Here is a 22,174-nt window from a genome sequence, read left to right on the forward strand (position 1 = left end):
TGTCTAAATATGCCTTTATTTGACAAGACGGGAAAAGAGGTAGTATACACCCTTCAGAATATTTTCCAAAAAGGGTACATGTTCCCTAAATTACCAACATCCTCTAAAGGAACTTTTAGAACTTTACAGGATTTATCACTCTCGGGTGATTATCCTGAAAAGTGAACTCTGGAGAGATTTTATAAGTAGCAGAAATACCGACTGGAACATGGACTTTGCGGCTGATGTTCTGCAGAAGTACAGTTGTACTTATTCCTAGCACTGTAAATCTGTGCAATGAACAGGATGTGTAGGTAAGAATCTACTAATAGGAAAAACAACGCAAGAGGAAGGAGAAAGATCTTAACATGGGAAGTCACATCAGAGTGTGCAGAAGGAAGAGGAGGTTTGAAAAGGGCCATCAGGATACCTGCATGAAGGAAATATTCATAACCATAGATTGGGGGCAAGGGGTGAAAGAGTGGTATATAGATGTAAAAACTATGCAGATGAACTATATGTGATTCTACCCTGAAGAACTCCAAAGGGACCTTGCTGACCAAGCACATGTAGGTAGAATTGAAAAAGTGCTCAAAAAATAGGGCAGAGGAAATGTGGGCCAATTCTAGTCAATTGAATTGGCTGACCAGATAATTTCAATAGTTGATTTAAGAGGATTAGTGCAGCATTTTTGATGTAATGGGGTTTTATATTACCCTGTCCCACAATATTTTTGTGGTATCCTCCAAAACCAAACTTCTACTATTCAATTAATGGGTATCCTGAATCTTCTAGATGTTGGGAAGTAGAACTACCATCTCCTGATCTTGTTTCTATTTATGTCTAACTTTTTAATGGTTTTTGAAGAATGTTTAATGCTTTTTTGCACACCATGCGGTCATGTTTCTGAGATAGGTGGCCATGTATATTTGATAAATAAATAGCCATCCAACTAAAACACATGAACCTCTTCCCTACAAGAAAGGATTTGGGACAACTTAGCTTGGAAAATAGGCAGCAGAGTTAGAAAGTTCTTGAGAGGTATAAAACCATGCATGATGAATAAAATGAACTTTTCTTCCTCTCTCACATAACAATGACATTGGGTCATCCAATGAAGCTGACTAGGGGGAGATTCAAAACAGTAAAAAGAATGTGCTTTTGTGGGGCAAAGCACATTCTTTAATTGAGGAATTAATTACCAAAATACTTGGTAATATCTGTTACATTAGATGGTTTTAACAACAAATTGGATAAATACATGCAGGACAGATCTATCAAAGGCTATTGGTTTTGAAAATCCAAGACCAGTTGAGGGTGATATTGATATTATATCTTCATCTTCTCAGAGGCATCTAGTTGGTTACTATGAAAAACAATATGCAGGACTAAAATCAGCTTTGGCCTCATCCAGTAGGGCCATTGTAGTGTCCTAATGTTGTTAGAAGTGGATTTCAGGATGATTAGTATGTGAATTGTCCGCATTGGAAAATAATATTTTTCTCCTCAGAGATCAGCTGCATCATCTTTTCTAGTGAGTATATATCAGGCATCATTTCTATAAGAACAGATCAGTATTGCCTGTTTTCAAAGATAAAAAGTATTAAGCAAATGAGGCCTGAGTTTTTTGCATTATGTGTGTTTTGTTTTAAAAAACAGGAATTTGTGTCACAGTAACTAGAAGCACATTTCACTATCATGGCTGAAGATGAGAAAAAGCAGTTGCTTGAATATAATCAGATGAGGGAATCGGGATGCTTGCTAGAAGGAAGGAGTGAAACTTGTTGGCTCAGGCCCCAGAAAAAGCATTTTCCTCAAAGTAATCGGGCTTCAGCAGAGAACTACAAAGAAGAAAAACAGGAGTGTGACAGTGGCAGGACATCCTGGATAAAAACAACTCCTCCTCATCATAAAGAAAAAAGGCATTTTCCTGAAAAAAGTAAGTGCACATATTGCACTTCAAATATTGAACTTCACACATCTGTAATTTCTTAAAATTAAGAGGAAGAATTCAGTTGTGGTGGGTCCATCTATTGCTGCAAACTGAAAATTTTTATTGGTCCAGATATTTTACTGTATTGAGTGTATGTGTTCTTATGTATGTTTGTATGTACGTACTTACATCACTTCTGCTTTTGTCGTTAAGCAAATCAGCATGGTTCGCTAACTGATACATTATATGATCACAACTTGCAATACTGCTGACTTCTCTATTTATTCTGCTTGTTTGGAAGCTGGTTATGAAGCACACAAATGTCAGTCATGTAACCAGGGGACACTGCTGGCCATAAATGTGAGGATTGGTTGCAAAACCTTTTTTTCCAAATGTAACTTTGAACAACTGCTAAACAAGGAAGTTGGTAAGCGAGGATTACCTATATGTACAGTACATACAATCAAACCCAGGTGTATGTTAAGTATCTTGAGGCAGCTCTCTGAAAAGCATTTTCTAAAGATCATACACTTTCCCTGTTTCACTGAAAGGCTAAGATCTCTAGGTATAGACATCCTTTTCCTTCCAAAAACAATCAAAACATTTTAAATTATACTTCCTTTTTCTTCCCAACAGATGAATGGTGAGGATACAGGGGGATTAAAGATGACGTTAGACCTAATAAAGCTCTAAACAAATTCCAGGTTGATTGCATGATTAATAATTTTTTTAAATCTGTTTTTAACTTTTGTATTTTTTGTTTTAACCACCCTGTAAACCGCCCTGAGTCCTTCGGGAAAGGGCGGTATATAAATATAATAAAATAAATAAATAAATCTCCGTTTCAAAGCCGAAGAGCCAGCACTTGTCCGAGGACATCTCCGTGGTCATGTGGCCAGCATGACTAGACACCAAAGGCGCACAGAACGCTGTTACCTTCCCACTGTAGTGGTCCCTATTTTTCTACTTGCATTTTTACGTGCTTTCGAACTGCTAGGTTGGCAGAAGCTGGGACAAATAACAGGCACTCACTCTGTTACGTGGCACTTGGGATTCAACCCGCCAAACTGCCGACCTGATCGACAAGCTCAGCGTCCTAACCCACTGAGCCATAATTATAATTTAAGGATACATAGCGGTCTGTCCATATCAGTGTCATCTTAATGGGATCTAACAGGCACTGTTCTCTATCACACCTGCCCCTGGTTATCTCCTAAGGCCCATGACCCCAATCCCTCATTTTTCAAGAATGCCTTAAAACTTTGACACCTCCTCTAATGATTGATCCAGAGTTATTCAGGGAGGTCTATGGTTGAATTTGGCCTTGAACCTGGCTCTCCTGGTCTAAACCTTATATTGCACTGATTTTCACACATTAAAACTATAGGAAAAGAACCAATTCAGCTTTTTAAGAGTCAATATTATATGTTATTCTGCCGATGAATTAGTATCATTGCTATTGCATGTGCTCCAAAATATTATTCAATGATGGGGAAATAAAAATCACGCTCTCTTCTTTTTCTTTCTTTCTTTCTCTTTCTTTAATTTAATTTAGTTTAATTTAATTTATTGGCTGCCCAGTTACAATATGACTTAATATATCTTGTAATCAAGCAAACAGGTATTCTATTTTACTGAGTACTCTTTGGGCTTAATCAGCTTTTTTGTAAAACCAATACTGATGTTGAATGTATAATAGCAGAATAAGCTACTACATTATCCCTATTCAATTTATTTTGGACCACTATGGAGAAACCCAGTGCTGTTTTTACTAGCCATAATTTTATCTTGCTTGCCTGATAATTACACAATTCATTTTTATGATCAGAGGAAATCCTGCTGAAGTAGCTTTTCACTTTCAAGAGCTCAAGGGTGATTTTATAGTCTTGCAATAATTTTTACTGTTCAGTTACTTTCAGAGATAGATATTAAAAAAAATATGAATGGCACCCGTTACATTTTCTCTTTGAGGAAGCATAGGATATCTTTTAAAAAAAGACTTAAGAATTTTGACCTGAAATAAATGCTAAATATGGGAACTTATGAATTACCCTCCTGGATCCTTTCAGTTCAGCATCCTGTGAGCCAGGAAATCCATTTAGTTTGTTGGCTTGATTTAACCTTACCACCTAAGCATTTCAGGAATCCATGATCAAAACTGTTCAGTGAAATATAGAAGCCCAGGAAATGTGCAAGTAAAATGGCCAAGAATCCTCAGTAAAGACTGTCCTCTAGTTAAGCTTTGCTCTTTGAACAGTTGTTCAGCGCAATGTAATTAAGGTGCTGGAATAGGACCTGGGGAACCCAAGATCACATCTCCTGGCGGTCTCATTAGATGACCTTTAGACAGCCACTCCCTCTAAGACCAGCTTATCTCACAAGGCTATCATTGTAGAGAAAATGGAGAAGAAACTGCTTACGCATTCTGCCTGCTTCTAAAACTGTAATAGCTAGTTTAGTATAGCAGTTAAGGCAACAGCCTAAACACTGGGAGACTGTGAGTTCCAATCCCACCATGGGTATGAAGCCAGCTGGGTAACCTGTGGCCAGTCAATTTCTCTCAGCCCTATGAAGGAGGCAGAGGCAAACCACTTCTTTAAAAATCTTGCCAAGAAAACTGCAAGGATTTGTGCAGGCAGCCTCTGAGAATTGGACATGATTGAGCAGAAGGGGAAAAAAAACTTTAAAAAGAAAAATAGGGTAAAAATCAAAAGAAGTATTATTAAGGTTAGTTGCATGTAGCCAGATGTTTGGGCTGGATTTGGCATTTTTATCCACCTATCAAGTCCTTCCCAAGGATCTGGGATAACCAGATATATTGTTTGATGGTGCTAAAGGTGTATTGTTCCAAGATGTAAAGTTCACACAAAAAAAACAACTCCTGCCTTTTGCAATTTTGTTAATGCCAATGATGTTGAAGTGGTGCTCCAGATGTTTTGGGATTGTACCCACGATGTCTATTACTATCGGTATTAATCTTTGCTTCCTTTTGCCATCGTCACTGTATTTTGTGATTTTCTCCAGTTCTTTCTCTTTTCTGCTGTCTTCAGATACTGCCACCTCCACTATCCAAACTTTTTTGTCTTTCTTATCAACAATTGCTAAGTCTGAGCAATTATATAGCAGGTGTTTGTTTGTTTGAATTCTAAAGTCTCAGATCACTTTAGCATCATCTTCTATTGCTTTGTCTATTTTTGGTCCCGCCACTTCTTATTGGCAGGCTAATGGTACTTCTTGCAGATATTCCAATGCATCATTTTTGGTACTTTGTGATGCCATTATCTGTATCATTATTTTTTCAAAAAACAGTAAGAAAGGAGAACATTGAGCTTCCACCCAGTTAGCAGAAAAAAGAAGCACCCAGATTCCTTGGAAATAAACTCTCCAACTAGAATATTTCTATTTAAAGACATGAAATCAACAGTAAATAATCTGCATCTATGTATTCTTCTGAGATGGATGGCTATATATATTTGATAAATAATGTCTGTGTACCAATAAAGGAGAATATTTGTAACTCAGGGTTGCAATGAGGAGTCTTTGATGGTCTCTGAGCTTGTTTTCTTGCAGACATTTCATTGCAGTCTAGCACTGATGATGATACCTAGTTTGGGTAATGAAATCTCTGCAAGAAAACAACCAAGCTCAGAGAGCACTAAGGACCCTTGATGTGTGTACTCTTAACATACATACACATGTACATATATGCATATGAGTATGTAAGCTCTGTGCAAATCCATGTTATTTCTGCTCCTTGGTAACATCTTTCAGAACAGACGAATAAAAATGCAGTCGTTTTTTATAATTGATTCTAACTGGCAGACTTATTCTGAACTAATTGAAATATGCAGGGTGTTTCAAAAGTTATTTCATAGCCTAAGAGTAACCCTAACAAGACACTATAAGATCATTGTGGGTTATTTATCACACATTGTCCCATTAACACCAAATCACTCCCTGACAGAGTGAATTGGATTGTTCTGATATGAAACAGACATCATAGATGGTTTCAGAAATCTTGTATAACTTGTGTTTGTACACATTTCAACTACTATGACATGCTGTAAGATTATTGTATTGCCTGAAATGGTATAGGGTTTCCTGCCTGAGCAGGGGGTTGGACTAGATGACCACCAAGATCCCTTCCAACTACTACTACTACTTATTATTATTATTATTATTATTATTATTATTATTATTATTATTATTATATTGTTATTTATTATTATTATTTTTATTGAAAAGTTTTAAAATACATTTTAAAAACATAAACTCCCTCCCCCTCCCCCCCCACTTACCCTCCCTCACCCTCCCCCCCCAACTTCCCAGAGCTGAATACAAACTTTACAAACTTAAGCTAAAATATGCTAACTAAAAAAAAACACCTTAAATTCTATCACACTTTAACTCCCCTTAAACATAACTAAATAACTAACTAGTAATGAATACCTAATAATACATCATATAAAACTAATACTTATTCATACGCTAAATGAAACTTTTGGATTTAAGATAAATGCGCAAAAAACTAAAATATTGTCTAAAAATATGACTATAGAACAAAAGGTTGTTTTAGAAGAGTTAACGGGATTTGAAATAGTAAAAAAGATTAAATATTTGGGGGTATATCTTTCAGCTTCAAATGTAAAATTATATAAAAATAATTATGAATTGTTATGGTTAAAAATACAAAAAGAGTTAGACAGTTGGAAAAAATTACAATTATCTTTATTGGGAAAAATTGCAGCAGTAAAAATGAATGTTTTGCCAAAAATTTTATTATTATTATTATTATTATTATTATTATTATTATTATTATTATTATTATTATTATTATTTGATAATAAAAATGTTATATAACCAGGTGGTTCTGTTTTTCACTTTGTATTTATTTTATCTTTCAGACAATGCAATTTTTGGATGAGAGGTCTTGTAAGAAACAATTTCTCTGCTGGAGTACTGAAGTTGTGCGCACTTTACCTAATTGAAAAAACAAGTGTGTTGTCTGTGTGTATACGCATGTATACATACATATCACAAATATTTATTTTTGAGACTGAACTTAGCTACAAGATTATGGTTGATTTTGTAAAATAGATTTGCCTGGATTATACAAAATAAAACAGTATGTTGAAATAAATGTCCTTCATTTCAGAATTATTTTCTCAGTATTCTCCATAATAATCATATGGGGCTAGACAGTATCATCATACAAAGCTGGTTTTCTCCAAGTTACTGGAACATACATAAAAAATTGGAGTCACAGCTTAGTTCTCAGTTTAATGTATTATTGTGTTACACTATACAAAGCTGTTCACATGGTAATCTTCCCAAGTTTCCCAACTAGGCTGTCTGCAGACAGCCTATCATGCCTGAACAGGATAATTTTTGACAGCTGAACTTTTTTTTTTTAAAGTCTGCTTACACTTACATCATTTTTTCTATTCACTTGAGGTAAAATGAAAAAAGCTGAGTGGTAGCATTTGTTTTTTAAAAATCACATTTCTACTAAGTTTTATTCTCTTCTATGGTACATAAAGTTTGGGGAATTGTGCTTTTTCAGCACCGATGAAAGATATAGAAGTCAAAAGAGCTACCAAGATTTTATTTTAATTTTAAAGCTGGTTGTTGTGCTTGCATACAATGTCTATATAAATTTTATTTTAGTCTGTATAGATGTATGTTTTGTACATTTGTGCATGGGTGTGTGTGTATTTCACACAAAATATGTACATGCACTAAGACCTGTCAGCAATAAGGTCATTGTTTTCCTGGTAGAAAAAGATGGGAAGGTAGAGCAACAGGAAAATTGTACAATGGGAGAACATCGTAGCCTTCAGTCCTGAGTAGCTTGGAAGCTTGCTAAGATGTCTCAGTCTGGATAAGTTTTTTTAAAAAAATTAGTTTAAAGTCCAGCTGCCACAAGCAGAGGGTAGAAGCAGTTTAAACAAGAAGCTCAGATTTGTCCTTTATCAGGTGGAAAGTAGCACAGGTGTCTCAAACCCCAGTTATGGGTGATAAAACACACAGGGTGATAAAACACACAGGGAGCAGAAGAAATTATCAGGCTGCTAACTCAAGCCACAAAGTAGGGTCATGGTTGGTATGAAGACTCAAAAGAGTTTCTGGGAGGAGAAATTTCAGACCTTGCATTCCACTTATAGGCTGACCGATTCCTGTGGCTAAAACAAAACAAGGTAGAGAGGCAGAGTAATGCCCCATCTCCTGCCTCCCATCCTCCCAATATTTTCACCAGAGGACATTGCAATCCAGTTCACATTTTTTCAAAAACCTAATTATTTGAGCTTACTCTGTCCTCGCTGAGCACAGCTAGTATTCGACTAATATACATTTCAGTGTAATATAAAAATACTTTTGTATTTTTTACACTATAAGTAAAAAATACACTCATATTTTTTTAGAGGTATGTAAGCCATTTAGCCTCAAGAAAAACCTTTGAACTACATTGAAACAAGTTCAAAGACTTTTCTGGATGGGAAACGCATTCCTTTCAAGCCAAAAATAGCCCTTTGAAGATTAAGTTCCTTCTAATGATTTAAAAACTTCTGATATTGTGATAGCAGAATGTTTCCGGCCTCTCAGATAAATTCCACTAAATGCTTGCTTCTACACTGACCATGTCAGTCTTGTATATCAGTCTTAATGAAATGATTTGAGATTTGTCACTGAAAGCATAGCTGTTTTTTTATCCCGATACTGGCACAGTCATTGCTACTTACATCTCACCTTCAAGTGCCTTCAGTCTTCTGGAAGCTGAAAGTGACCTTAAAAATACTGATCCATCTCCAGGGATAAATTAAGGTAAAAAAATATGGAGGGATAGAATTCACATCTGTGGTATCTGAAGCCTACAGTCATAATTAGCAGTGCACATTAAGATACAAATTTGGTGAAGGCTCTGCTGAAAGTTATCTTCCATGCAGTCTCTTTTCAGAACTACAGTTCCCTGGAGAAAGGTTGAGGTTTAGGTTCTGTGAAAACATAACTCCCATTGTTGGCCCATAGTTTTCACAAGGCAAAAAAACATTTCCTGAGAACAAGATAGCTCTGAGTTTAAGAAAATGTCATGTCAGGCAGTCATTCTCAAAACATTTTATCTCCATAAATATTATTTCTTGGAATGCAGAGAAACAAAAGGTATGCGCCCTAATTGTTAGCACAATACATAAGCCAAGAAAATCTTAATAGCAGAAATACAAACATTCTTCATTTATAATAACCACCAGATTATTATTGTGCTTTTAAAATGAGGATCAATAGATTCAACCAAAATAAGCAAAACCTTACTGGACCTCAAAACCTTAAAAGCTCTTTGAAACTACAATAACAAAGGCTTGCTTAAAATCAGACAAGAAAACATGTTTAATATGTCCCTCTAAATGTTTAGATTTCTACATTATTGATGCATGGCACAAAGTTTATCTGTATTCTGAAACATGATTAGGCATGAAAGGCAGGGCACCTGAGCAGGATCTGTCACACAAAGACAAACTGAATGTGTTTTGTTTGGCTTTCCCTTAAGCACTAGTGCTTCTTAAAGATTTTGTACATTGAATGTAGTCAGATGCATGAGTATTGTTATTTATCAGGCAGATTCTTATAGAATACTTAAGAGTAAGAACACTCAGATGACAATTAACAGCTACAGTGATACTGTGTTAATTAAAAGTGCTCCGGAAATGCTCCATTTTGACAACTTTCAGAAAAGCAGTACTGTACTGTATAATCAGAGCAATCTGAAGCTCCTGCAGAAGGCTGTTCCATAAAACATGCATCTCCTAGCCTTGGGTCTAATAACATGATAATGGGAGGCTATCAACAATTTTTCCCACATATATATATACTGGTGACACACAGTAGTCTTATTGATAATTATGCATCTTCTGTACCAAAGTATATTGATGTGTAATGAAATTGACAACACATGGACAGACTCAACCATAGTTTCAACTGGGAAACTGAGCATCCTAGACCAAGCTGGATCCGAAAAGTATTAATTCCTAGAAGAATCCCTAGTCACAGAGATAAACCACATTCACACACAATGAAAAGTTAAGAAGGAAACAAAAAGACCAGAACAGTCCTGCAGCCAACATCCAGATAAGCAGGGATTAACACCATGCATACAAGCAGAAACCAATACCCTAATCAAGGAACTACCAAGGATAAAACCACATCCCCACCAAAATTGGCAGAGCAACCTAAAGATAAAGGTAAAGGTTTCCCGTCCAGTCATTTGCGACTCTAGGGGTTGTGTGTGTGTGCTCATTTTTGTTTCTTAACCATGGTAGGGAGCATGGTTGAAGATATTTCTGTGGTCATGTGGCCTGCATGACTATACACCAAGGAACACGGAATGCTGTTACCTTTCCACCAAAGTGGCACCTACCGTATTTATCTACCGGTACTTGCATTTGCATGTTTTCAAACTGCTAGGAGGGCAGGGATTGGGGAAAGTAACAGGAGCTCACCCCATCAAACGGCACCCATGCTGTCAGCTTTCTAGCTAACAAGCTCAGCATCTTTAACTGCTGAGCCATCATGCCCCCAGGGCAACCCACTATGCATAAACAGGGAGCAAGCCACACTCACTTGTACTAGTGATGCTAAATGATTGGGTGATAAAACATCTGCAAACAACCAAGCTCAGAGAGCACCAAGGACTCCACAGATCAGCTCTGAGCTACACATATGCTCTTCTATTAAGATATTTTAATAGTATACATTTTATGTAATTACATATATTTAAATAATCTGAAGTAATGTCAGATGCTATAGAACATCACCTAGGTCTTGTGGAAGTTTTTCAGCTTAGGAAAAACCTTCAGTGAATTCTGTGTTGTTACATGTAAAACATCTTCCACTGAAATTCCTTTTATTTTAGCAATGTATTCTGCAGCAATGAAGATATTCTTTGGCTCATTTCTCACCTGAAATGCAATAATAAGATTATAAAATTCATTTTAAAAATGGTAAAGAAAATTACAAAGTAAGTTTATAAACATTTATAAAATTATGTAACAGGTTCCTGTGGAGCAATTCTTTTTCATTTACAACTCATCTGCAAATCTTAGTCCAAACCTAATTCATTGAGTAATGCAGGAGTGATGAAGGAACAGGTGGAAATGATGACTGACAGTTGTAGTCATAAATCTGCACAGGAATGGCCCTTGGACCAGGGGTCATTTGTTTCTGTAGCCAAGACAGTAGAGATGTCCAGCAGCATCCAAGGTATCTGAGAAGCTCTGCTAGAATAGTGCTACACACCCTCACCTGAGGGAGGAGATTAAAAAAGGTCCCCTAAACATTGCCTGTTCTACTACATCTCGCCAATTGGAATGAATTAACAGATTATGAAGTTCTGCTTTCGTCTCAGCAAGTCCCTGTATGTCACCACTGTCAGCACCTAGCTATCAACTCACACAAATCCAGGTGAAGACAAGGAAGCTTTCTACAAGGATCTGGACCAGATTATCCGAACCACACACACACACACACCCCAGTGACCAACTCACCATTTTGACCAATTTCACTGCTAAGGTGATAACAGGCAGTAATAATGGGTGTTACATGTGCTCCCAGTTATAACTTATGGTCACTCAGTCATACACTCACAAAGGCTTAGAAAACAGCTACTGTATGCTCAAGCCACTTTCAACTGAACACTGAGGCACAACTGGTTCTTGGGACAGAAGCTACCAAGTCTGGATCCAAAGATGACTCAAAGAGTGGGAAGTCTTCAGGACCCCTTTTATCTCCCCAAGTCCTTGCTGGTTTTGCTTTGTTGATTGAAAAACTAATACCTACTCTTGGCCTTCTTAATTTATAAGTCTGGTTATTGCTATTGATGAAATTTGAGGGCTTCCCCACATGCTCAGGTTAAATTTCTTTTCTCTGGTTCAGGTGACATATTTCTTTTGTTTCCTTAATGACTTAGTTCCTTCTTATCTACCTTCCCTAAGGGATCTTTTGACTCCTGGGCTTTTGTCCACCTTGCTTACCTGCCTGTTTCATCTTTAGGTATGGCAGCTTCAGCCTAGTCTCACAGGAGACAAAATCCTTAGGAGACATGGAGTGGAAAAACTAAATTGCAACAGTCTGCTGCTTCTGAGCAAATGTGCCAAGCACATCCTGTGCACCAATTATCACAATGTTCACACATGCAAAGAAATACAAAACTACCTGGATATATCCCAAGTCCAAACACTAGTAACAGAGTAGCAAAGGTACAGCCTCAGTGTTTGAGATGTGCAAAGACAGTATCACAACCTAGAAACAATTCCCATAATTCCTAGGTGACATACTCAAGCACTCAGTCTACCAGTTTTGGGCAAACAACACCTGCAGTCTATTTCATTGAGATAACCTCCCTCTATCTTTTACACTTAAGAGTCTTGTCATTTTAACAGGCTTAAAACTGATATAATTCTACTGTTACACTGTGTTATTGCTGAACCTGACAAGATAGAATCATTGATGGGTCCTGACCTGTTTCTCAGGACCTAGGGCAGGTGAATCAGTTTCCAAGCAAATGCTTTCCAGAGGCAGCTGTTTCACAAGTTTCTGCTTCTTAAAGGAAATCATAGAAAGGAATTAACATCTGTAGCTTCTAAGCAGAAAAGGCAAACACTCGAACAAAAGACTGTTAATTTATACAATTTCCACATAAACTATGCACTTTATCAGATGTTGAATACATTGTCTTTATATACTTATACACTCCTAAACAATTTTTATTCCCTATTTCAGTATATTCAAATTTTAAAAAATTGAAAAAGGCCAAGATCCATTGAGAAACCTTGCTTCTTTTGTTTAAGCAATGAATCCTTCAGCTGATTAATAACTGACAATTATTTTGATGTACTATAAATGTTAAACACATCAGGCCAGAGACCAGACTATGAGTTCTAATCCACCTTTGAGATGGGCTAGCTGGATAATTTTAGCCACTCATTCTCTCTCAGCTCTAGGAAGAAAAAAATGGCAAGTTACTTCCAAAATTGTTGCCAAGAAAACGAAGAACTTGTTTAGGTAGTTGCCAGGAATCAAGATTGATTTAGACATTTTTTTTTAGCCTGTCCTGGAGTGTGTTTATAAATGTTTACATGTATTTAGGTTTGTATTACACAATGCCATGAATAAAGAACTTTTGCTCAAGGCTTTGCTCCTTAATCCTTACCTGTTCACTTCTTGTAATTGAAGGAGGGATAGAGAAAAAATACCCAGCCTTCACTCCTTCCATTGCTACAGATGGTTTGCCATCAAATGCGTGGAGCAACACTTTCTCGGCACCTGAGTATCCCAATAGCCGGGAAAGAAGTCACATTACCAGTAGAATTATGTCAGAACCTAACGTAAGCAGCCAACTACAAACCAAGAAAGTTTCAAAGCACATATTGTAATGCAAGAGAGAGAGATCAATGCCCTCTTGCAGAGTGAGATTACTTGTATTCCCTTTTCATATATTCATACTATATTTTTCTGCACAATTGCTTAATTTGATTGTCATGTCAACAAACCAAAAGCACAAGTTGTTGTTAAATTCCTTACAAAAGGATATGCTATTAAAACTAGAAATTCAGACACATAAGTTCCTATCATATTGTTTATGTGATTCAAGAATGCAGTTGTTTCTAACAGTCTAGGAATTTCTTGCAAAAATCATACAAAGGCAAAAATAAATATGTATTCAATTTGGAGGATCCATTTGCAAAAAAATACTTTATATCATGTGTTCTGCATTGAAGCGATGTTTAATTTTAGAATAAGTACTATATTCATTAGGGTAGTTATGAAATTTTAGACTTTCGGCTCACCCATACCCCTCTAGCACTTTAGTCTGCATAATATACTACATGAATTATATCAAAATATGGCAAACTAGCCTCTAAAAACACATTTATTTCAAAATGTGGCAAATGTGACAAGATTTGGGGATCTTCCTGTTTCTTATACTAAATAGGGCCTTGGATTTTGCCAAATTCTGCCAATACTCAAATCTTGCTAAAATGTAACTGTTCCAGATTTTCAAATGCCTGTGCTTCTTCCAATAATAAAGCATAGTTTTGAAAATTGCAATGAAAGCAGTTAAGTAAGCAACTACTTAGTTACATATTCCTCATAATTTTGATGTAACATCTAGAGAAGAAAAGTTGACTTAGACCCCCATGGAGATGAGATCCCATATCAGGGGCACACATATTTTAACAAGAAATCTAAACAAACTTAAATCATTCAAGTAAAATAAATTATACCTTGTTCCTTTAAGAGGTTAATTGTTGGCCTTCCAGCTGAGCGGGAATGAACATTTCTAGAATAAATAAAAAGAACAAAAACTCAGCAAGAGATTTTGGCAAAACTACCATGACTTTCAGGGTCAGATACACCAGCTACATGACTGAAATTGCAGCATGTCTAGGCTTTTGATTTCAGCTAGATATTTTAATTTACTATTAAATTAACAGTACTAGGACTGAAGTATAGGGTAATTATTATAGTAAAGTTGTAATAAATATATCACACTATTATACAAATAAACATTTGGGGATGAGTCTGTTCTCTATCATAGCATCTTATTTGTATGTATCTTGTTTGTTTGTATAGCCACCCATTTCACATGCAAATGACTTGCATTATCAGTTCACTCATTGTTAGATCTAGAATTCTGCAACTACTACTCATAGTAACAAGAAAGGGTGTGCTTAGAGTCCCTTCCATGAAACAATGCCATGTAACATGTATGCACCTTCTTTTCTGCGGCACTTGCCTATGGAACATCATTCCCACTCTGAATTTTTTTAAAATCTCCATATGATGTCTTGCTGAACTGTTGATTATACAATTTGATGGTACAAAACAATAATAAAATGTTTGAAAACATTTCAAATCACTATATAACTATTATACAATAATGCAACATGTTGTATTATAATTAAAGGTAAAGGTAAAGGTTCCCCCACACATGCGTGCTAGTCGTTTCTGACTCTAGGGGCCGGTGCTCATCTCCGTTTCAAAGCCGAAGAACCAGCGCTTGTCCGAGGACGTCTCCGTGGTCATGTGGCCGGCATGACTAGACGCCAAAGGCGCACGGAACTCTGTTACCTTCCCACCGTAGTGGTCCCTATTTTTCTTCTTGCATTTTTACGTGCTTTCCAACTGCTAGGTTGGCAGAAGCTGGAACGAGTAACAGGCGCTCACTCTGTTATGCGGCACTTGGGATTTGACCCGCCAAACTGCCGACCTTCTGATAGACAAGCTCAGCGTCCTAACCCACTGAGCCACCACGTCCCTTGTATTATAATTACAGTACATGAAATAACCACAGGATCTAAGCAAAATGCAATCAGATTTTTAGAAAAATAAGTTCATTTAAAGAAATTAAGTATCATAAAGAGAAGTTAATTCTCTAAATTATAAAAATAGCTATATTTTTTGCAACAAGTAACCTACAAAGGTAAGTCAAGTTGTTTCGCCAGTTGAATTTGTTTCATCAGAACTTGACGTTGCCCTTCCTTCTGTTCATCACTGCTGGCAAATCTGGGAGTAAAATCTAAACCAATCTAGAGATTTAAAAAAAACACAAGGTGGATTGTGATTGTGGGGAAAAAACAGAGGAAATGTGCTCCTGGTGAAAAAGAAGCTACATCTATCAAATAATTATTATTTATGAAACACTTGCAATCTTTAATCATTTATTTAGAAATGTAAATAGTTTATGAAGCTTACAACAAAAGATATGACTGTTCTGTGAGACCAAAAGGTAATTTCCAACATGGAAAAACAAATTTACATTGAAAATATTTCCTAGATATATTGCAAATACTATGCATCACATATGCATATCCTCATTTATGACAACTACATATATATGTAGTGGGGATATAACATACATTTTATTTATTTTAAATGATTCTATATTTGTACAGTTCAAAATATATGTATGTATTTTCATAGATTAAACAATAAATATTTCAGCAAATGCACATTTTCCAAAACACACACAATTATACATACAGGGATGTTTTTGTTATGACATAATGTACATTGATATATTACTTTCCATTCTATCTGTACAATTCTGTGTAAATCCACTTACATATACTATATGGGCATTTTACTCAATAGGGTTTAATTCCAGATACCGGTAAGTGTACTGCAAAAATTAAATCTAAACACCACAGGTTGGATTGCAGTGTTGTGTCCTAGAAACTTTTATCAAGATGCTAAATTCATTCAACTCTTTAGGGCTTAATTCTAAGTGAAACACACTGCTTTTGACAGAGAAAAAATTATATCTGAAAAAGACCTAATAAAATAATATGATGATTCTACTTGCCTCTCCAATGGCCAGCAAATGATCCTGATATAGCTCAATGAGTGGGAATGCTTCTTCTAGATCCTGCAAAAAGATTTAACAAAATGAAATGAATATTAAAGTAAATGTACACATTTGCTTCTGCTCAGTTTCATGTTTCTCTTGATTTCTCTTCTGTTTATTTATTTACCTATCTCTCAAATTTCTACACTGCCCATCTCACCTAAGTGACTCTGGACAGTTTAGAATAAAAACATCAGTTGTATAAAAACATAGTTAAAAACAGATTAAAAGCAGAATTAGAAGGTTAAAATGAAGATGTTAAAAGAGATAAGATGCCTTCAAGCCTTCAACCAGCCTCAGAGTTTCATATCACTCTGAGACTCCTATGCCAGTTGGCAGAGCCAAGTCTTCCAGAAGATATTCTCCAGAAGAAGGGGGGGCTGCCTTACCTTTGGGGTAAGATATTCCAAAGGGTGGGGACAATAGCAGAAAAGTCTTTCTTCCAGGATCCTGCTAGTCAAAATTCTTTGACAGGATCCATAACATACTTGCCTGCTTGAGCAGGTGGAACAAATCAATGTAATCGGGACAAGACAGTTCCTCGGGTAACTTGGTCTCATGTCATGAAGGGCTTTAATGGTAATAACCAACACCTTGCATTGCACCTGAAAGGAAACAGGCATACAATGCAGCTCGCGTTGCAGAGATGTTACATAAGTAACCATGGGGACACCCAAAATTGCTTACAGGACCACCAGTTGTAGCTTCCATATACTCTTCAAGGGTGGTCTCATGTACAGGGCTTTGCAGTAGGCCATGTGGACTACTTACATACCCAGTATGTTTTCTATGTTCTTAAGGAAGGCAGGATGGATGTTAAACGTGCACCAGCTTTTCTGTCAAAAAAACTCTGATTTTTATACTTAATGTTTACAGCACTGTTTCACTTACCATAGACATTTTGCTTTTTATCACTGCATATTCTTGGGCAAAATTCCATTATCTAGGTTATGGCATATAGGCACAAAACATATACATTACTACACTGCAGTGTTTCTTAACTTCATGCTGACTGGAATACTGGGAGTTGAAGTCCACACTTAAAGATGCTAAGGTTGTAAGCACTGCTATATTGAATATGTTAATCTACATTAAAATTTGTAGATAGTCCTCAACTTACAACTACAATTGAGCCTAAAATATATATTGTTAAGTGAGAAATTTGTTAAGTGAGTTTTGCCCCATTTTATGATTTTTCTGGCCACATTTGTTAAGTGAATCATTGCAGCTGTTAAATTAGTAACATGGTTGTTAAGTGAATCTGGTTTCCCCATTGATGTGGCTTGCCAGAAGGTCGCAAAAGGGGATCACATGACTCTGGGACACTGCAACCATCATAAATGTGAGTCAGTTGTCAAGCATCTGAATGTAAATCACGTAACCATGGGGATGCTGTCACAGCCATAAGTGTGAAAAATGGTTATAAGTCACTGTTTTCACTGCCGTTATAACACTGAATGGTCATTAAATAAACTGTTGTAAGGACTACCTGTATTGTGCGTAAAACCAAAAGGTAGCCAAGGAGCTAAAGTGTATCTTGCCTTATAAAGGTTGAATTTCACTTTCAAATATATGTGAGGATTTTTTCTCTGATCAACCAAGTTCACAAAGCCTTCTTCCTGGCCACTATAGAACATTCCCATCTCAATACCAAGCCATATGTCTTAGTACTCATATACTACACTTTTAATGGAAAACATTGCTTCTTCCTTTGTTCTCCTTATAAAAATATTGATATGAGAGGGTGCCCTGTTGCTTAGAGTCTTAGAACTATTCTTTTAATTTACATGAAATTCTAAACTTTTATTAATAAGTGTTCTCAACAAGACTTAGGCAAACGTCTCTCATAAAACTGATCTAACTAAATCAATAAGGGGCATTTTAATGGTGTGTTTTTATGTATGTACCTACTGTAGATATTTTCTTATGTGTTTAGTCTCTTGTGATGGTAGCTATGATATGTATGTCTTATTCATACATCCATATAATAGAAGGGAATTTCTTTTTGTCTAGTGTTTAGATTTTATTTTATTAGATTTTTATGCCATCAATCTCACTGTTATGGTGACTCAATTAAACCAAACTGATCTCAAATGGATTTATTCTGTGATCTTAGGCAAGTTTTTGCTCGTTGAACTTTATTCCTTACTTGTAAGATTAAAGAACTCCTGACTACAATTTAATAAAGACCGAAAAATATCTAATAAATTAAGACACAGTGTAGACTTAATAATGTATAGAACTTAAAAATTGTAATTTTTTTCATTTCACCTTTAAAGTAACACTGCGTTCACATCCACCTGGAATACTTTGAACTGGATGGATGCCCAAGCATGGAAAAATAAATCCTGGATGTCTAGACATAAACATTTGTTAAGGCATGGCACAAGTCAGGTGCACATTACATTGAATCACTAAAATTAATGTCAAATAAATCAATACTTACTTCAAATAAAAGAAAAGAAAGTGAATTAGTTTTCTGTTCCTCATTCTTACATTTTCAATGCATTCCTTGTCTGAGTACCACTTAAAAACAACTACCGTAGATTCCGGCGTATAAGACTACTTTTTAACCCATGAAAATCTTCTCAAAAGTCAGGGGTCATCTTATACGCCCAGTCGTCTTATACGCCGGAAAATACGGTACAACGTTTTTTGTTTTGTGCGAAATAATACTAATCTAGGCAGGAGTAAGAATTTATTCCGCTGGCTCTATTGCTGCTGCTGTACAATACCTCACTGCCAGCTGAAAAACAAATGGGCATTATGGCTCAGCTCTACTCTCAAACAACACACAAAATTCCAGATAACTTAACAAGCGGCTCTTGCGAGCAAGTTCCAGCACACTTGAGTGAAGGCATCTCAAGTTTCATACAGTATATACTGAATAATGGATGAAGGAACAAGTATGATGCCAGATTAACCAAACAGAAAACCCTGTTGAGCCATAAAATACAAATTGACGCTGACTCAGCTACTGAGATATAGTAGAAGTGCTGGAAAGCACAAGCATTTGATAACATCTAGAAAAAGATAACCTGTTAACAGGCACAGGCTTAGATCCATTTGTTCAACTCAAAAAAGCCACTGTTATTAATTCTCATTTTCCCACCTTCTGATCTCATTAACACAGATTTTGCGATATCCCAATTAAATATTTAATATATATTGCAATTTGCATAAATGTATAAAAAGAGGTTGCACTCCCTCTACTTATAGGCTTGTCCTTCACCTTCAAGGACCGTAATAAACCAATTTATCCCTCAGTGAAACTGAGTGCTAATCTCTAGTCTTAAATGAATTCTTGGTAAATTCTCCTGCACATTACATCAAATTACATCAGACTGTTAAAATTTTATTGTAAAATATGTGGGTGAATCTAATACTCCAAAGAAATACTCCAAAAATTCAATACGTTTGTAACATTTTCTTTGAACACAGATATTTACAGAACAGCATAGTTCAATTTAATTTTGAAATTTAAAAAAAAAAGAATGACAAAAGTAAAAATGAAGATGTTTATTCCAAAATCCCATTAAATGGATATAACTAACTGGGTAATTCTTTAAATCCTAAACTGTAACTATTTTCATCTCATCCAGTATAGACTGGAAACATTAGTACCTTTCTGAAAGTTGAATAATTTTTGTGAAATCTCCAGAATGTTCAGCAACTACTACCAGGGCCAAAACGTTAGACTGAAATAGGAAATAAATTACATAGCATTAAAGCAATAAATCACAAAACTGTTCCAAAGTAAATCTATTTAAAAATAATATTCCCACATTAAATTAAATGCAATTGTAAGTTTTAAACTATGGTACAATGATTTGAATCTAAAGTAACCTGTGTATAGAAAGTTTACAGAAGGAAAGCTCTGCATCTCACATTAGTTCTATGGCAATTCTGATTGTCCCACAAAACCTGTGCATAGAATTGCAGGTTCATTCTGCTGAAAAGAAAATAGTTGAGAAAAGGATGAGATGGAAAAATATTTCCTTTTGGAGACTTCCTTAAACCATAAAATGTAGGCTCCAGTTCCAATTTGGGTCATTTGTCTCATGCCTCAACAGTTTCCACCCATGCACTCCATCTTTCAATTTTCCAAAAAGTATAAGGACTGGAAGGAACATTGGAGATATTCTAGTCTAGTCCAACCTCATATCCAAGACAGGAGACCTTATTGCATCCCAAATAATATATATTTGGAATATATAAAGTATAACTCTAGAACTTTTAAGAAAGGCTCCTGAGGCTGTTTGTCTCAGAACCTATATAATCTTACTGTTTTGACAAACAAAAGCACTGCTTAGTGTGCATCAGGCTTCATTTTACATTGAATATATTAGCATTCAGATCTGTGTCCTTTCTAGATTACTTGCAAATCAAGCCAACTTTTTTCAGATATGAATTCTGTGTACTGTCAGAGGGAGCAAGCCACATATAAGAAAGCATATATGAATCAATCAAATATACTTCTATGGTACATTGAACATCTAATGACTGCATGAGAAACAGAGGCTCACAGACTCATTGCACCAAACTACAGAGGTCTTATTTGTAAAGAATAATCCACATTTTATCCTTTTTTCATATACAGCTCAAGGCAGCAAACATAGCAATACTCCTTCCTCCTCCAATTTTCCCCACAACAACCATGTGTGTTGAATTGGGCCGAGAGACAATGATTGGCCTGAAGCCACCAGGGTGGTTAAAATAAACTGCATGTCACCCAGTCAGTGTTTTGAACTTTAGTCTAACTGAACATTCAACAGTCAATCTGCTTAAGTTCCAAAACACAAATGCAGATGTAACTATGCTTACACTTTGATAAAGGGAAAATAACAACTGAAAAATATTACAAACCTTTTTTGCATCTTCCAATACACGTTCAATATCCTGGAAGAGGTTAAAATGTTATTATGCTGACAGATCATTGTGTTTAAACATAGCATATTTGCAAAGGACCAAGATTTTCATTCTACCCATAAAGAGTAACACAGCCTTTCTCTTTTCTCCCCACAATTTTTATTAAGGATTATACTGAACAGATAAAACATACCAATTTTAATACAAAAATACATTAAAAAGAAAAAAAACATTGTAAAAACACACCCAAAGGAGAAAAAAAAGAAAATATAATAAACTATTTCTTTGGTATTGGAATGTAGATTGACCTCTTCCAAATTGTTGACTACTGTGTCTTTATCCAGATATGCTGGCATAGTTTGGTTAGAACAGATTCTTCTATGGCTTTTTGTATTCACTGTATCCATTTAGACGTGATTCAGATTTCTGCAGCCTTATGAGTCCTAAATTGGAGATGCTTAAGTAGTCAGGAAGATGCCACCATAGTATAACCAGAGGATCCACAAATGCTTGCAATCTTTGGGGAAATCACTGTCGTATTCTCACCCACCCCGCTACACCCCTCCCCCATAGGACCAACATATATATTTTCAGATTCTCCTAACAATCATTTTCGTTTTAAATTGTAAGCCGCCCAGAGTCATTGACTGACCTGGGCGGATATAGAAATTGAATAAATAAATGAATTTCAGACGGCAAGTTCGGGCAGACATTGCCATATCAAACAGTAACCTTGTTCCTCCCTAATCCTTAAATAACAGTATTTCCCGATGAAGAAAACCTGCAAATTCTTTGCAAAGGTTTAAGATGTCTTAATAAGAGGTTTTAGTAAATATTTTGGTGGTGTATTTTTTCCCCTTAGTCCAAAACCACTTACCCTTTGAAATTCGGGCGCCGCGAGATGGCAGTGACAGTCCACCGCTCCCATCCTGGCACTCAGAACTAGAGTTGTCCCAGTCGCTGTTTCCACCCGGACCTATTTCCGGATTCCACCG

At 36.0% G+C, this 22,174-nt stretch overlaps 1 protein-coding gene across 7 annotated transcripts; it reads right to left on the bottom strand.

Moving 5' to 3' along the window:
• Positions 1-10,632: 10,632 nt before the first annotated feature.
• TATDN3 (TatD DNase domain containing 3) lies at positions 10,633-22,136 on the bottom strand. 7 transcript variants are annotated; one of them, XM_083358571.1, is made up of 11 exons: positions 22,057-22,136; positions 21,177-21,209; positions 19,935-20,008; positions 18,582-18,666; positions 16,799-16,915; positions 16,269-16,331; positions 15,383-15,492; positions 14,188-14,243; positions 13,113-13,225; positions 12,422-12,502; positions 10,633-10,863 (listed from the first exon to the last, which is right to left on the bottom strand). In XM_083358571.1, the coding sequence occupies exons 1-11, from the start codon at positions 22,105-22,107 to the stop codon at positions 10,720-10,722; spliced, it is 927 nt and encodes a 308-aa protein (XP_083214697.1). In that variant the 5' UTR covers positions 22,108-22,136; the 3' UTR covers positions 10,633-10,719. The 7 variants fall into 7 exon arrangements, with proteins under 7 accessions (XP_083214697.1, XP_083214696.1, XP_083214695.1 ...); XM_083358570.1 differs by lacking the exon at positions 22,057-22,136 and adding an exon at positions 21,488-21,742 and having other exon boundaries at positions 12,422-12,499; XM_083358569.1 differs by lacking the exon at positions 22,057-22,136 and adding an exon at positions 21,488-21,742.
• Positions 22,137-22,174: the final 38 nt, after the last annotated feature.

Source organism: Vipera ursinii (genome assembly GCF_947247035.1).
Source record: "Vipera ursinii genome assembly, chromosome: 1".
Taxonomy (NCBI): Eukaryota; Metazoa; Chordata; class Lepidosauria; order Squamata; family Viperidae; genus Vipera; species Vipera ursinii.

Excerpts from the sequence above, each read along its gene's own strand:
- TATDN3 (XM_083358569.1), bottom strand. The coding sequence starts at position 21,586 with ATGGATACAGTGAATACAAAAAGCCATAGAAGAATCTGTTCTAACCAA. Across the intron at positions 14,244-15,382 it reads AAACAACTTGACTTACCTTT|AAATGTTCATTCCCGCTCAG; the intron begins GTAGGTTACTTG and ends TATTTATTCTAG. Across the intron at positions 12,503-13,112 it reads CAATTACAAGAAGTGAACAG|AAGCAGAAACTTGTGAAACA; the intron begins GTAAGGATTAAG and ends ATTTCCTTTAAG.